At 39.8% G+C, this 16,518-nt stretch overlaps 1 protein-coding gene across 1 annotated transcript; it reads left to right on the forward strand.

Annotated features, from left to right (window-relative positions):
* Positions 1 to 14,371: 14,371 nt before the first annotated feature.
* LOC115667535 (uncharacterized) lies at positions 14,372 to 15,979 on the forward strand. The gene has a single exon (XM_056302535.1). The coding sequence runs from the start codon at positions 14,372 to 14,374 to the stop codon at positions 15,977 to 15,979; it is 1,608 nt and encodes a 535-aa protein (XP_056158510.1).
* Positions 15,980 to 16,518: the final 539 nt, after the last annotated feature.

The raw sequence follows: 16,518 nt of genomic DNA on the forward strand, positions 1-16,518 counted from the left end.
ACTTTTTTTCAATCACTTAAATGTCATTTTCTAAAAAACTTTCACTTAAATGTCACAACTTTCAATTGATCACTAAAGTGCCAAATTTTTTTAAAAATGTTCACCCAAGTGCCGGAAATCCAACGTGACATGGCACTTCTGGTGAACGTTTTTAAAAAGTTATGACACTTAAGTGATCGATTAAAAAGCTAAATGGCACTCAAGTAATCAGATAAATAGTTATAACACTTAAATGAGCTGTACATTATTTATGGTACTCAAGTGAGCGTCATATGAAAGATGTAATACTTATGGTGTTCTTATCCCCCAAAAATTTACATAGCCCGTGGTTAACTATATAACTTTTTTACTACACAAGTCATGTTTGTGACCGCTCATTTGGTAATTGATTGATTTCTATAATGGTACTTTTCTACTAGTTGTAATTTCTATTTGATAGTTTCACACACGATATTTTTTTTTAAATTTTTTTTTGATAAGTGTTCGAGCTATTATTTCAATTACTTCCCATGATGCACGATACTTGTCCCGTGGGGCAAGTAAAAAACTATCTGTCAGTTATTTTCTTCTTTATCAATTCTGTGCGGCAATAGGAAAAACAAGCAAAAAGTTGCTCGGAAAAAACCTCCAAAAGATGGAAAAGATGGTTAATGGCCTTCTTCTTGCCCAATTCTTACTCTTACAATATTTAAAAGAGTAGAAAATGAACATTCTTTAATCAATTATCTGCCTTGTCTTCTAATAGTCAAATCTCATTCTCCATTCTTGCAGCACTTCTTCCTCCAACTCCAACAAGGGCTTCTACTTCTTATGATCCTTCTTGAATGGATTCACTATTCTAAGTTCAGTGACTCTTGGATATCAATCAAAATAAAGGGTAGACAAAACCATTAGTATTGTTGAACCATCTTTCAACTCAAGGAAGCTCCTCCCCTCTCTCTCGAGTGAGGGTCAGGAAAAGTAGAAAAGGCATTTGATGCTCACGCCTTTGCTGCTATTTCATAAAGGGCTACTTGCTTTTGGAGCAAGGGCGTTACGGTTGGGCAGGAAAAGATGGGCCCTTTTTGAAAGTTTAAAAAAGACTAAGGAGTCGTTAACTCCGAAACATAAGGTACTACTATTATAAAACATGAGTAGAGTTCATATGCAACTCATCCCACACGAAGGAGTGAGAAAGAATAATCAAACACTAAGACGAGGAGTAGGATGGTATGAAATGTGTCAGTGGTTTGGGGCTAACCGAGACTTCAAAACCACGTCTTGCTCATCTCGAAGAAGAAGTCTAGAAGGCAAGAGACGTTGATTCAATACATCCTTCAACAACATCCGTTTGGGTGGAAGATGAACATTCCCGAGCAAAATGATTTCTTTGATGTTTTCCATGATTGCCCAAATATAAGAATAATTCTAATGCTCATATGAGGATCATGTAGTTTAATTAAAACCGCTTACATAGACATCTACTTTTTGCTCTTTACTTCATTTAACTTTTGCTTTGGACACAATTTCATTTATGCTTAACTCGAAAAGCTCAAAATTTTCACAATATGCAAATATTGATACGTAAGTGTTTTGTTGGTAGGAAATTATAAGTAAGTTCACATGCAATTTTTTCATAATTTTCATAATATGGTTAATGGCACTGATTCTTTGACGCTCAAGCAGATGCTCCTCGCAAGCCTCTCGTCTTTGGCTCAATGGAGCGCGCTCTCTCTTCCCAAGTAATTTCTTCTTCTTCTTTTTTGACGAAATTTCTAGCTTGAAATTAATTTTCAAGACATCATATTTCGAAAGTAGTGCGACTCAGAGTTTGGTTTTCCTCTTTTTTTGTTCAACCAGTCTTCACCTTCTAAAACACTCATGAATGTATGTACACTTGAAATTCTCATAAACAACAAAATTAACATTAGCTTTATCTTTTAGGAAAATATAAAAAAAAATCTCAAATTATGCCAACTGTGACACAAATACCTCAAACTTTTTTTTTGTCACCAAAAACTCTAAACTTTCCCACTATGACACAAATTGTGTCACGATAAGCCTCAAACTTATATGTGTGTGATATATATACCATCTATTTCAGTTTCATCCATGATATAAGTATTTGTATCACAATGAGCAAGTTTAGGGTTTTTACTGATACAGAAAAAAAATTCGAGGTATTTGTGTTACAATAGGCATAGCTTATCAAGCCATTGGGAAAAAAATCCTTACTCATAATCATACGTGTTTTATTGCAACCGGTGGAGAACTTGAGCATGGGCCAGCACGAGGCCAAGAAGTCCTAGCTGTACGAGGAGATGGTCCAGTTCATGTAGAAACTAGTCATTAGCTCATGTAGAAGCTCAACCGGTTGAGCTCTTCAACTTCTTAATCGAATCAAGCTAAAGTATCGTCCTAGCATCGAGTGGGGGGAATCAGAACCGAAGTTGCTCTCGTATCTGATAAATACACTGATACCGCTCAGAAAGTGTTCGATGAAATGACAGACAGACAAAAAGAGAGCACACTTTCCATCTCTCTCTGTCACCTCTCACTCGCTGGTCCCTTATCACTTGAATCTCTCTCTCTCGTCACCTCACGCAAGTATCGTCCCGGCTCTATCCATTGTTCCATCTCATTGCTGACTGCATGAGATTTAAGCTTGATGTCCTTATGTTCACTGAGCCACATAGGGTCATGCATTGCTATTGCCAGAGTTGTGACCAGTTTAAGCAACGTCGATTCATCCTCTGACGAATATAGTGACCTGTGCTTGCTGCTTGGAAGTCACTGCATCATCTCGAGCTCGTGCAGTCATCGCCGATCTGACCTCACTGAATTCATCATCACCGGGTTCCTCATTGTTGAATAGGTCTCAGTTGAATCCACCACAGCCTCTCGCATTATTCAACATACTCACGATATAAATAAGTATATATATAGAAGCCGCTGCTCATGTTCAAGTTGAGAACATCAATCTATTAAGCCAAGTCCAGCATTTTCTTTCTTTTGATGTTTTGTAGCTGCACATGTGTGCGTTACTGGTTTAAGTGTGTTGTTCCTCATTTCGCAATTGTTGACACCTAAATTTTGACTATTCATTTAGAGTTCAATTGCATAGAAAATTATGGATTAATTTTAATCCCTAAACAAAAATGATTATCGTTAATTGCATAAACATATAGGTATTAAGAGCATTTGCATCATATAGTCTATTCACTATTATTATTTTATTTTATTTTGATTATAAAATAAATAAATAAAAAGACGGGGCCGGGTCGGGTCGGAACCAGGCCAACCAGGTCCCCCCTTTTTTCTTTCCCAGCCCCCTTTGTTCTCCCTTTTCCCCCTCCGCGCGGCGTGGCCCGGCCCGGCCCACTTCTGTTCCTCTTTCCCTTTCCCCTTCCCGTCCTTCACGGTCTAGGGAGACGCTAAGGACGGAGGCAGAGGTTAAAGAGGCAGGGCATGGCAGGGGACCGCCCGGCGTGATCCGAGGGTTTTTCCCCTGGTGCTCTGTTTTGTGGCTCTGTTTTCTGGGCACGCCCGCCGGAGCTGGTGCCATCCGGCTCACGCAAACTCCGGCCCCGTTAGTCCGTCGTGAGCCCCCATCTGTTCTGTTTGTTGTTTGTCGAGGCTTCCGGCGTGAGTTCGAGTGCCCGTTTGAGCCGGAATCCGCACGTTTTCGTAGCGCGCTCCACTTGCTTGTTGAAATGCCCCAATGAGATCCAATTTTAGTCTCCTCGTTTTGGCCGAGATTGAGTCGCCCGCGCACGGCCTCGTCTTGTCGAGGCTTTCCTGCGATGATTGGCGTCCCCCGGTGTCAGCAGTTGAGGTCGTTCGTTGTGTTCCCACCGCCGCCGATTGTTTCGTTTGGTGTTTGGCCAAGAAGGGTACCCTTGGCCGGCGGCGTCGAAGCCGGCCGGGGAGAGGCGGTCAGGCGAGGTCGAGGGCGGCCGGTTGGAGAGCCGACCGGCCGAAGGCCAAGATCTGGGCATGGGCAATGGCGTCGCCACGCTTGCCCGGCTACGAAGGGGGTGGAGTCGGGTTGGCCGGGTCGAGACCGGGTAGGGTTTGGTTCTTGGGCCGCCCTTAGGTGCATTCTAGTTTAGTGGGTTTGGGCCTTTTATTTTAGGACTAGATTTAGTTTAATTTTGGGGTTAATCCAGCCGTGGACCAGGTCCGCCTGTTATTATAATATAATATAATATGATTATTTTAATACTAAAAAAATATTTTAAAAACTTCCGAATTTTTTTTTTCTAAAATTAGGAAAAAGTTTAGAAACTAGATGTTGAGTGGTTTTTCTTAAAAATGATAAAAAATCTTTAAAAAAAATTTGTTCAAATTGAACAAGCTATTAGGGTTTTACAATAAAATTTTGAACGTCCTTAGAGACAATTGCTAGGTCGTTGTTTGCGCATTTCCATTTTGATTATTACTTGATTACGCGCTTTCAATACGTTGATTGTTTCTTCCCTTCAGCCTGGTTAAGGATCGAATTCGATGACTCACAATTGGTGTGACTGCTGTATAAAAACTTTAGGTGATGACTGAACAAGTTTAGGTAGTGAAAGCGCACTAGTTCGTTAATCAGTGTAATCAAGTCTCCGAATCCTTTCAATCTCTGGTTCATAGATAAAGTATTTCTCTCACGCTTTACTTGGGTATCTAATTGACCTACAAAAAACTGATTAGTAGCGACTTCTAGATAAAACTGATTTGGATGCTAATAATTTGAACCTAAGTTGCAGGCCTTCGATCTCCAACTTGTGACTCGCCTTGAGTACTCGCATCAATAATCTAGTTAATATTGCTGCTCTGCTTTCGTTTAGACCTCTTCTCGTTCAATTATCGGAGATGTTTAACTTATCACTCGCGTTGATGTGGTTTGCTTCCTGAATTAGTGTTTATTGATTCCCCATCACATGGTTTTGGGAGTTCTTAGAGCAAATGTCTTTGGGGGGACATGATGATGATGTCATTGTTCTAGGATATCCCAAGAAATACTTCGGTCTCATGGAATGCCATTATGTCTTGCTATGGTCTTTCATGGGTACATGATGCTGATTTGGTTAATGGAGCTATTATTTGGTTAATCTTTGCTATTGTCTGCTCATATTTTGCATTATTTCGAAATTAATTTTATATTCTAAACTAAAGGTGCATTTACAACTTACCATAGGGTAATAATCATGGTCATTTCTTGTTCTCACAAACCTACTCCATAGAGAGAGAGAGAGAGTTAAATTCTTTGCAGATAAAGCAATCTTCATATCATAGCATTTTCTCATAGCAAATCCTAGAATAGTTCCTTCTCTATTAGTCAATTCTTTCCTCCCAAGCTTGTGTCTTTTGACATCTCCTCGGCTAATACAGGGCAACTCTATACAACAAAAAGTAAGACGCAAAAGACACGAGCAATGGAAAAAGGCACACCATCTGCTTGCTGCCAATCACCAGCAAATGTTCAGGCACCTCTTCGAAAATGGTCTCTAACTTTGGAGAGCTCGAGGATTTCGTTCTGGAAAACAAAAGGATCGGTGCGACCTCGCCCCAGTTCCGCATGTCTCTCGTCCCCTTCGCCATTGATCGATGGGGTTCGCCTCCAGTTTTTGTCCCGAAGGAGCCCTCCAGAGAGATAGAGATAACGAGATGTAGCTCGGGGGAGGTTTTTGGCATAGGGAGAATGTTCATGAGCTCAGAATTTTATAGGTTATGAGAATGATCTGTTATTACAGACAAGTTTTCAGCACATTTCATGGAAACTGTTCTGGAAGTTGGCTGGCATTTATACTAATAAACGATGGGTAATCATCCACGTACTTAGTCATCTTGTGCTTTGACCATGTCTCCTATTTTCTTTTTTCCTTTGTAAATTGGATGTTCAGCTCTTTTTCTATATTCTATTTTTGGTTTCCAATGATGTCTATCATAGGACATGAGAGGACCGTCTTTAAGGATGCAATAATTTTTCCTTTGTAGATTGACCTTTCTATTTTGTACGGACATTGACCTTTTTCAGTCAAGAGATCTTGGGAAAAGTTCGATTTACTCCCTCTCAAAAAGAAAAGGTAAAAATAATTTAAGAATGAAGCACTCGCACACCTCAAATTTGGGAAGTTGGCAAAAGAAATTGAGCGGGCAACATGGACGAAACGATGAAGAAATTACCAAACAAATTAGGGAATTTTAGCATAAGTATAGCTCAAGATAAAAAAAAAAGAACCAATTCTAAAAAACAAATGGAGATGAATGTAAAAAAAAATGAAATAGAAAGTAAAGAAACAAATTATGAAAATTAGAAAGAAAAAGTTGGAATCGTTGTGGATGAGGGAAGTTAAAGCCAAAATATCACTCTAGACAAATTTCAACCTATATAAGGAAATACGGTGTATATATTAAGATTTATTTATAGCAAATATGTATGCGAGCGCATATAGGATGGAACTAAGCTTAAATAATGTGACTTTGATTTAACATGAGATTTATCACTCTAGACAATTAAAAATTTGTCTACGTTAGCGCTACCCGCGCTATGTAGGACGGCCAGCGCTGATTGGACCGCCACGTCAGCAATATCCAGCCAAAATTATCTGGAAGGACTAAATTAACAATTCGTGAAAAAGTTTAGGACTAGTTTGGCAAATCATTAAAAGGTTTAGTATTAAATTGGTACAATTGAAAAGTTTAAGACTAAGCTGGTAAGCTGTCAAAAGGTTTAAGACTGAATTAGCAAAATCCAAAGCTTTAGGATTGATTTGTCCGCTGTACAATATAAGTTTATGACTTTTTGGATAATTTTCTCTTATAAACAGATAGCAACTTTTTTGTTTTTAACAGGACGGATAGCAAGTTTAATTACACTTAAAAGTTGCAAATTCTATTGCGAGATTCTACGATTTTGAAGCTAAACATTTGCTGTCCAGATTTAAGTTGTGGCCGCATGACTCTGCGCGAATTTTGAGCTTAATCTCGTGTTACTGGGTGTTACATGCGGGTGGGTACTTGTTTGAATCTAAACTTGAACCGTGAAAACCTAAATATATGCTGTTTATGTGACATTCTGAAATTTGACTCATTTCTCGGGATTTATGAAATGATTGTATCTTCGATGCACTTTAGTTAAATCTCGCTCGAAATTGATTACTCTTGAGAAAACTAACCTTTAGAGAATTACTGACTAGGAATTAAGTACGCGGATTTAAGAACTTGGCCGTGAATCAACACTTCGACCATAAGGATTCATGAGGAGATATTTTGGGTCATTATAAACCAATCCAATGATGGTTATGGAACGATTTGCAAATGTTGTATAATTGGATCGCGAGTGAATCCACTTGACCATTGTATGAATTTCGAACGATCCTAAACCTAATCCGAACGATCGCATTGATTGGAACTAGTGATTGACCCTTGCAATTACATGACAACCGAGGTCGACATGGCTCGAGTAAACTTAGATGTGGCCCGATATCGAATCGGCCACAAGTTGATACGCATAACTCTTAAAAGCCACCCGTTAGTTTGAGACACACTAAAGTTGCATTTAATCGAATTTGACCATTACTTGGAATCCGGATTTGGGAATCGAATTTCTCGAAAGCCACGACTAATTCATTAGACGACTTCGCATTTGGCATGGCCAACCTTAGGGCCATTCGGATTTGTCGGAAAAGTGAAATTTGGATTGGGAATGGAAAAATGACCATTTTGCCCCTGGGATTATTTGAATTCATTTGAAAAGTTGAAGGGTAATTTGAACATATGGGCTTTCCCTCCCTTGGCCGAAATTCATGGACAAGTATGCCCATCCCCATCTTACTTATTTATTTTGTGTACCATTTAGGAATTTTGGGAAGATAATGTGAGGAATTATGTGGACTCTTGGATCTTGACGTGAAAAAGGCGATGGAATGTGAGCCTTAATATGTGTGAGTGGGGGTGGGTGATGGGGTTTTTAGTGGGGTTAGTAGAGAAAAATATGATCAAGTCTTCTTTCTCTCATTCATTCTCTCTCTCTCTCTCCTCTTCTTCTTCTTTTCTTTCTTGGCTTCTGCTCCTGCTTCGTGTCTTCTGCTTCTTCCATTTATGCTTATGCTTCTACTTCGCTGTTGCTGCTGCTGCTTCTATTTCTGCTTCTACTTTTGCTTCTGCTCTGCTGCTGCGTTTTGCCGACCTTGTTGCTGCCCCTTTCCCCTGAGTCATTCTTGTCTAGACTCAAGGTAAGTGGCTTCCTAACCCTTGACTAGGCTAAGGGGTTACTAATAGACATATTAGAGGTTGATTCATGGGGGTGGATAGTTGGTCTAGTGGTTAGATGAGCTTGAATTGCTGAATGGTTCATGTTGGTTGATTCTCGGATTCGTTGTTGCTATGCGTTTGTGTTTTGCTATTTTTGTGGAGATCAATGTGGACTGAATTTGAGGAAGTGTTCTTCATGAAAGTTGACGCTAACATTTTGAAGTATGTCATATATTAAATCTGGAATTTTTGGAGATCCTTTTGGGGTATTCGGAAGTCCATATTCGGACCGTCACCACTCTGCCGGATTTACTGTTCACCCGACCGGCGTGTCTTTCTGAATTTTTATAAAATTTTCAGACCTCTTTTAAACAAAATTCCTTCATAAAAGTTGTCAATGACACTTGTGTCTATGACATATAAAAATTTCAATATTTTCCAAGGAGATTTGGGTACTGATTGAAAGGGATTTCTAAGGCCAAACGGTCTGCCCTGGTGGGCTAATTTTCGATCTGACTTTGGGTGACAAAAAGAGCTGTTTGTAGCTGGAATTGGATTTCATTTCCTTCATGAAATGTTTATCAAGATGTTTCCAATTACATATCCAAAATTCAGAATTTTTGAAGTTGAATTACTATTTATTTCAAAAGAGTTTCGATTACTGTGCAATTGCCAATTTTAAGCCCAATTCTGTGCAAATTTGGTTTCTCTCTCTCAGGAACCTTTCGATGTGATTGTTGCATGTGAGGGAGTGACTGATTGTGAATGTGTGTTCATGGCTTTAATTGGTGGAACCGTGGCTAATTTGGTGGGTGTGTAAACTGATTTGCATCGCTGGTGATTGAGCACATTCGAGTGATGTTCGAGCGTGTGAATGACATGGAATTGAATGGATCATGTGGCATGTGTGATCACCTAAGTGCCCTGATGCGTCTTTACGCGGGGAAAAGATAATAAATTATGTGACGGAGTGTACATGTGATCACTTAAGCCCTGATACGTCTTTACGCGGGGATTGAACTCGTCCCGAGGCGTGTTACGCGGGATGATGCCCGGTTAAGCCGGAAGACCTCCAGCCTAATGCGTTTTGTGTGGGTTGTGTCACGAACTTGATGCGTGTTACGCAGGTCGTGAATAATTTGAACGGAAGAGCGGTTGTGTGTTGTGCATTGGTGTATGTAGTGTATTGAGACTGAGATGTGATCATGTTCAGATTATTGCTAGTACACATGCATGTGTAAGTCATATCCGGGATTGTACGTGTCCGTGAGTTATTGCTGCATTATTGCGATTTAACTAACATGCAGGGCATGTACATGTTCCAAGATGAGGTAGGGATGTCTGTATTTGTCATGGCATGTTGATTGTTTGAATCTCGTGCTTAGACTTGTTCGGAAGTACGTGTTGGCCTATGCGAGACTTAGGTTGTTCGCTTATTGAGACTCGTTCTCATAGTTGATTATAAACCTTTCAGACTTCTGAGCCTCATGACGTTATGGAAGACCCGGGGACACCGCCAGAGTACCACGGGGATTGAAGATAGGTTTAATGCTCCCGTCTGTTGTGTACTCCTTTTGGTAGTGAAGTTAGGCTACCCAACCACCAACTCTTTTTTATGAACGTGGTTTGATGTTAGTGGCTTAGTGTAAGGTTATGTAATAAATGTTGTAAGTATGCCAAGTGTATGAATATGATTGTTGTTATGTGATCAAGCGAGTTCCCTACTATCCCGTATAATTGAATTTTTGTATGGGGTGTTTGAATTCGTTTCCGCTTGTGCATGATCATTAGTGTTTCTCTGGGTCGGCGACGAGTCCTGGGACATCGAACTATTATCGACCTAAGTGGGATATTGCGTGCAAGCCGGGTTCGGGGCGTGACAGTCTATATTAGGGTTTTCAAGAAATTGCATGTTGCTTGGTCAATTGAGATCACATCGTCACATTTAATTTCATGTTTGCATCGCATAGAAATTACATGTTTAACTGCACTTCACAAAAACTCCTCCATGGCACGTTCATATCAGAGACAATCATCATGTTCTGCATTCCCATATCAGGAGAAGGTTTAATAAAACCAAATGTTTTGGATTAATTGAATCAAAATTTTCGCGAGCCTTCACAACCACCTTCTGTAACTTCCCCTTCTTTTGTCCGTCCACGAGGCTGCGAAAAGAGAGAAAGGGGCGGCTATCTGGCGTGACTTGTTTCGGTTGTATGCCTTTAGGAATAAGTGTTTTAGTGCATATTTAGGTCGTCTAGGTTGAATACTTATACATGTCTCATTTGCGGATAATGAAAATGGAAAACCTAAGAAAAATCACATCTTGCATACTAGTTATTTTGGATTGCATCTTGATTAAATAAAAAACATCACAAAAGTATGTCTAGGGGTGCATTTAGGGAAATTTAGATTAATTTGCATATTCACATTATATAAATTGATTTAATCTCTTAGAATTCCCTTGAATTATAGGCTGTCTTGTTGAATTTTATTTTCATGTTTAATAGTTCATTTTAGGAAAATAATTTTCTTTTCGGTCGAGCACATTATTTTACATAATATATCACGATTGCAAACTTAATTTCCTTTTATGCATTAGTCTAGTTTAGAAACTTTGCACGAATATTTTTATGTTCTCCATTTACCACTCACAAGCGGTCCTGTCTCAAGAGGTGATACCAAGACCATGTTCAAGGTTTTTCGCGGTATTAACCATTCGAAATATTATTCTTCTTTTCAAGGTTCCCCGTTTGTTGACCAAGTCATGATTTTAAATTTAATTTGATTTTATTTTGATCTAATCGAAAGCAAAAGTGTGTTTCTACATAAACATTACGATATTCGAGGAAAGTCGCAAACTGAATGAAAAACAACTCCTCACACGGTATAAGTGGTATATACCACACATCATTTCATCGTTGTAATTTGAATCTAATTTGCTCTGTCATGTTGCATATGACTTTTATCATGCCATGTCATTTCATAATCATACTTGAATTTGATTTACCATGACATTTACCAAGTCGTGTTGCACGGGATCTTTGCCATGCCATGTCTTCTTATTTTCTCATAATGTTCTGAAATATCAAATTTGTCATGTGGTTGCCATGTCATGTCATTTTCATGATTGAATTTTGTATCTAAATTGACATTTGCATGCACAATTTGACACACAAATGGAGTCACCCTGCCACATGTGAAAACGGCCTCATTAATCAATAACGATGTTGAATGCTTGTTTTGGCGACATTTCAAATTTTAAGATGAAACATCACGCATCAAATTAACAATGAATGGTTTACGACTTAACTAAAAATACGGTTGTTGTACTGAAAGTGCGACGTGGGATCTTAACCTACCGTGTGCGTAACTGAAACCTTGGAACAAAGATCTTTAGGTTTAGTTTGACCAGTTCCTCCACAGGTGCACTTAAGAAGCTGGCTTTTCCATAACTACCTGAGCTTTTCCTGACCAATTGCTAGCAACTCTTGTCTAAAATTGAAGTTTATGATCATTTTTGCTTCCGGTAGATTATTTAAATCTAGGATTTGGAATGATCCTGAGAACGAAGGTGCTACAAACCGACGACTCCCAGTTTGCAAAATTCAAGATTCTTCAAAGGTGTTAGGCAACGGTCCCACATAGGAAAATTAATATGATTTGCAGTAGTTTATATATCTTGTTAACTCATAAGTCGTTGGTTTAACCTTTTTCATTATAGGTGATTCCAATTATATACATTAATGGGGTCAGAATTAGACTCTCTCTTAAAGGTATCAAGATTTGTTGGGGTGTGGTTCATACTCCTCATCGATTGGAAGGCATAGGGATCCTGCTCCCAAGTGAGCAGGTGGGGTTCTGGGGGAGTCACCCCGGCAAGGGTCTTAGGGAGCAACGCTCGTGCGAAGCCAGATGGCTTTCATATTTTGAGCCTATATATTATTAGTAGTTTGAGTTTGGGCCCATGAAAAGCTATTATTGCCTATATATATTATCTTTCTCTTGTAAATTAGAGATGTAATTGAGAGGTGCAAGATGCTATAATTATAGTAGAATTCTCTGCTAGACGTAACCCTAATATGAGGGTGAATCAGGATCAAAACCTCGTGTGTCAATTTCTTTTTCTTGCTTTTACTCTCTATTTTCTTGTGATTGTGCGTTGAATCCTACCAAGATTTTTTCTTTAGCTTAACTAATTAAATGCTGTCCAATTCCACCAAATTCAGGGAAAATATGGGCCCTAAGGTTGGTGTCCAGCTGTTCCTGGAGATGAATGAAAAGGACCGTGCATGAAGGGCGACGCGCTTTTGGTATCAGCCGTACTAGTCAGGGCATCCTATTCTTTTATTTCTCATATTCTGCATGTTCCTGTCTTCCAGCACGTTCGTTCAGAGAAGTTCGTATTATATTTTGATTTAGAGGAAGTACCCAAACTGTTCTAGCCAATGATAACTACAATTGTCCCAACAACCGCCAAGTCTCATATGCTTCGGATAAGGCTCCACATTGTGCATGGGTGGTGATGCGGGAGCATCCGACTTAGCTCCATCGAACAATTCGGAACCATTGATGCTTATTCAAGCCAATAAAGAATTTGGGCATCATGTGCTTCGATGGGTCATTTCCAACAATTCTGAATGAAACAAAACCTATCGATATCATATCGACGCATTGAAGAATGTCGATAACTTGTCAACATATCGATACGATGAAGAATGTCGATAACTTGAAGTATATCGATGACATATCGATGGGAGGCTATTATGGACTATTTCAAAGAGCATTTGAAGAGTTTTCAACAAGGTTATCTTCTGGTCAAAGGGGGAGCACGAATTTTGCAAAGATGAAGACTCAAGAATGCAAGTTCCCATGCTATTAATTGCATTTCTAAGTCCTAGGTGTCTTTACTATTTTACAAGTTTCAAAGAGTCAAAGTTTGTAGAACCTAGGTGCTTTATTATGTTTCTTAGTCCCAAGGTTTTCTTTTAATATTTCGATTGATTCCTAGGTCTCGTTTCTCCTATAAATAGAGGACGAATCTCCATTGTAAACATGATTTTTGATGAAATGAAAATTTGTGAGATTTCCTCTGCACGAGTGAATATCTTTGGAGAGTGGATAACTCATTTCGGTCTCTTTATCCTTGGAACGTGGATTACTCCTTGGTGGTGAGCCAAGAAGCCCTTTATCTTTGGCTGGTGATAACTTTAGGCCTTGGTGGTGAGCTTCTCCTATCCCGAAGTCATTTATCCGTGGCTGGTGGAATCTTTAGGCCTCGGTGGTGAACTTCGTAGATCCCGATCCTCATCCTTGGTTGGTGGCGTGGCCTTTATACCTTGGAAGGACATCGTTCTATCTTATTTTACCTCTGCATTTTTCCCTTCAGTTCCATCCTCATACACTCCATTCCATACACTTATCTAGAAAATTCCAAAAAGAAAATTACCCGTTCCGGAATCACTCGCCCACCAACTCATCAAATTGGTATCAGAGCTCAAGGTTGAACTTGTTTGAGTGATTCCTTTATGTTTTCCAATCCTTATTCAACATGGATGATCGGGTTCCAAGAGGCTTGACTTTGGAACAAGCGCACAATGAAAGGCGGGATCGTGCTATCCAAAACCTTCAGCAACAAATGGAGCGAGTCCTCAATCTTCTAGAGGATTCGGCGAGACAAGGCCAACCGGAGAGGCGTCCGAATGATCGACGTCAGCATGACGATTCAGAATCTCGTCAAAGTTCTAGTGGCGATTCCAATTCCACTGGGGGCAACTCTAGTGATTCCGATTCTCATATCCAAAGACGAAGAGGGAGGCATAAGGAGAATGATCGAGACATCAAAGTGGAGGTCCCTGAATTTGAAGGTAGTCTCAATCCTGATGACTTTGTGGATTGGCTACATACAGTTGAACGGATTTTTGACTTCAAGTCCTACTCGGACGAGAAGAGGTGCAAGGTTGCTGTCCTAAAGTTGACAAAGTATGCTTCTCTATGGTGGGAGAATCTAAAGCATTAGCGAGCAAGAGAAGGAAAAGGCCGAATCAAGTCTTGGGAAAAACTCAAGAAGTTGATGAAGAAGAGGTTCTTGCCCGACAACTATAGGCAAGATCTTTTCCTAAAACTGAATTCCCTAAGACAACAAGGGATGAGTATTGAAGAATACATCCGTGAGTTTGAACAACTCAAAATGAGATGCGACGTTCCAGAAGTTCCGGAGCAAACCGTCGCTCGTTTCCTTGGCGGCATGAATAGAGAAATTGCTGATATGGTTGAACTTCAACCGTATTGGTCCTTTGAAGACGTTTGTAAGCTAGCCATAAAAGTTGAGAAGCAACTGAAAGGCAAGAGGTTTTCCTCCAGAACCTCAACCAAGGCGACATCCTATTTTAAAGGTGCTTCCTCAAGCAAGGTCGAAAGCACGTCGACCAAAGACAAAGGAAAGGAGAAGAGCACAGAGCCTTCCAAAGGATTTCAGAAGAAACTTGAAGGCGATGCGAGGAAATGCTTTAAGTGCCGTGGTTTTGGACATTTTCAAGCAAATTGTCCAAATCGGCGAGTTATGACTCTTCAAGAAATTGAGGAGATCAATTCGGCACTTCAAGAGGCTGAAAGCAATCCGGACCAAAATGGTTCCGAATCTGAAAAGGAAGAAGAAGTTATGGAGAAAGCAGATGATGGCGAAATGTTGATCATACGAAGAGCATTGCATGCTGAAGTTTCTCTTGATAATGAGCAAAGGGAGAACATCTTTCACACCCGTTGTACTATTAACGGGAAGGTATGTTCGGTGATTATCGATGGTGGGAGTTGCACCAACGTTGCTTCGACAACCCTTGTCGACAAGCTGAAGCTTCCAACAACGAAACATCCTCAACCGTACAAGCTCCAATGGCTCAATCAAGGAAATGATCTCAAGGTAACCAAACGAGCTCTTATATCGTTTTCGATTGGGAAGAACTATCGAGATCAAGTTCTATGTGATGTGATTCCCATGGATGCATGTCACTTGTTATTGGGAAGACCTTGGCAATATGATATGAATTCTATGCATGATGGTCGTAAGAACACATACTCTTTTCGGAAGGAACAAAAATGCATCATCCTTTTACCCTTGAATCCTTCATTGATACATCGAAATCAACCTGGGGAGGGAAACACTGGTAAGGAAAGTTTGTTCTTAAATGAAACACGGGTTGAGAGAGCCATTAGCAAACAAAAGAATGTATTTGCTTTGCTTATGGTAGAGAAAAAGAGTGAGATAGAGCGACCCATTCATCCAAAGATGCATCGCTTGTTGAAAGATTTTGCAGATGTGTTCCCAGAGGATTTGCCACCTGGATTACCTCTCATAAGAGGTATTGAGCACCAAATTGATTTGATCCCCGGCGCTCCTCTACCGAACAAACCAGCTTATCAATGCAATCCGGAGGAAACAAAGGAGTTACAAAGACAAGTCGATGAACTTATCGACAGAGGATATGTTCGAGAAAGCATGAGTCCATGTTTTGTTCCGGCTCTACTCGTGCCCAAGAAAGATGGTTCATTCAGAATGTGCGTTGATAGCCGAGCCATCAACAACATCACCATTAAGTATAGGTACCTTATACCTAGACTTGATGATATGCTTGATGAATTGTATGGTTCTACTGTCTTCTCAAAGATAGATTTGCGAAGTGGTTATCACCAAATCAGAATGCGAGAAGGTGATGAATGGAAGACGGCTTTCAAAACCAAGGGAGGCCTTTATGAGTAGTTGGTAATGCCATTCGGGTTATCGAATGTTCCAAGTACCTTCATGAGACTTATGAACGAAGTTCTTCGTTCCTTTATTGGTCGATTTGTCGTTGTTTATTTCGACGATATTCTTGTTTATAGCAGGAACAAGGAGGAGCATATCTCTCATTTAAAACAGGTCTTTAATATCTTGAGAGAACAGAAACTCTATGCCAAAATGGGGAAATGTGAGTTCTTCTCTCCAAGCATTGTGTTTCTTGGTTATGTAGTTTCCAAAGATGGAATTTCCGTCGATCAATCCAAGGTGGAAGCTATGAAGACTTGGCCGGTTCCGAAGTCCATTTCTGATGTAAGAAGTTTTCATAGACTTGTTTCTTTCTATCAACGATTTGTTAAAAATTTCAGTACCATCATGGCTCCTATAACTGAATGCATGAAGAAGGGAGCTTTTGAATGGACAAAGGTTGCTCAAAATGCTTTTGAGGTAATCAAGCAAAAACTTTGTGAGTCCCCTATTCTTGCCCTTCCTGATTTTGATAAAGTATTTGAAGTTGAGTG

The sequence above is a fragment of the Syzygium oleosum genome, unplaced genomic scaffold (genome assembly GCF_021117445.2).
Source record: "Syzygium oleosum isolate NSW1041296 unplaced genomic scaffold, Sole_v2.1 Sole_v2.24, whole genome shotgun sequence".
Lineage (NCBI taxonomy): Eukaryota > Viridiplantae > Streptophyta > Magnoliopsida > Myrtales > Myrtaceae > Syzygium > Syzygium oleosum.

Excerpts from the sequence above, each read along its gene's own strand:
- LOC115667535 (XM_056302535.1), top strand. The coding sequence starts at position 14,372 with ATGAGTATTGAAGAATACATCCGTGAGTTTGAACAACTCAAAATGAGA.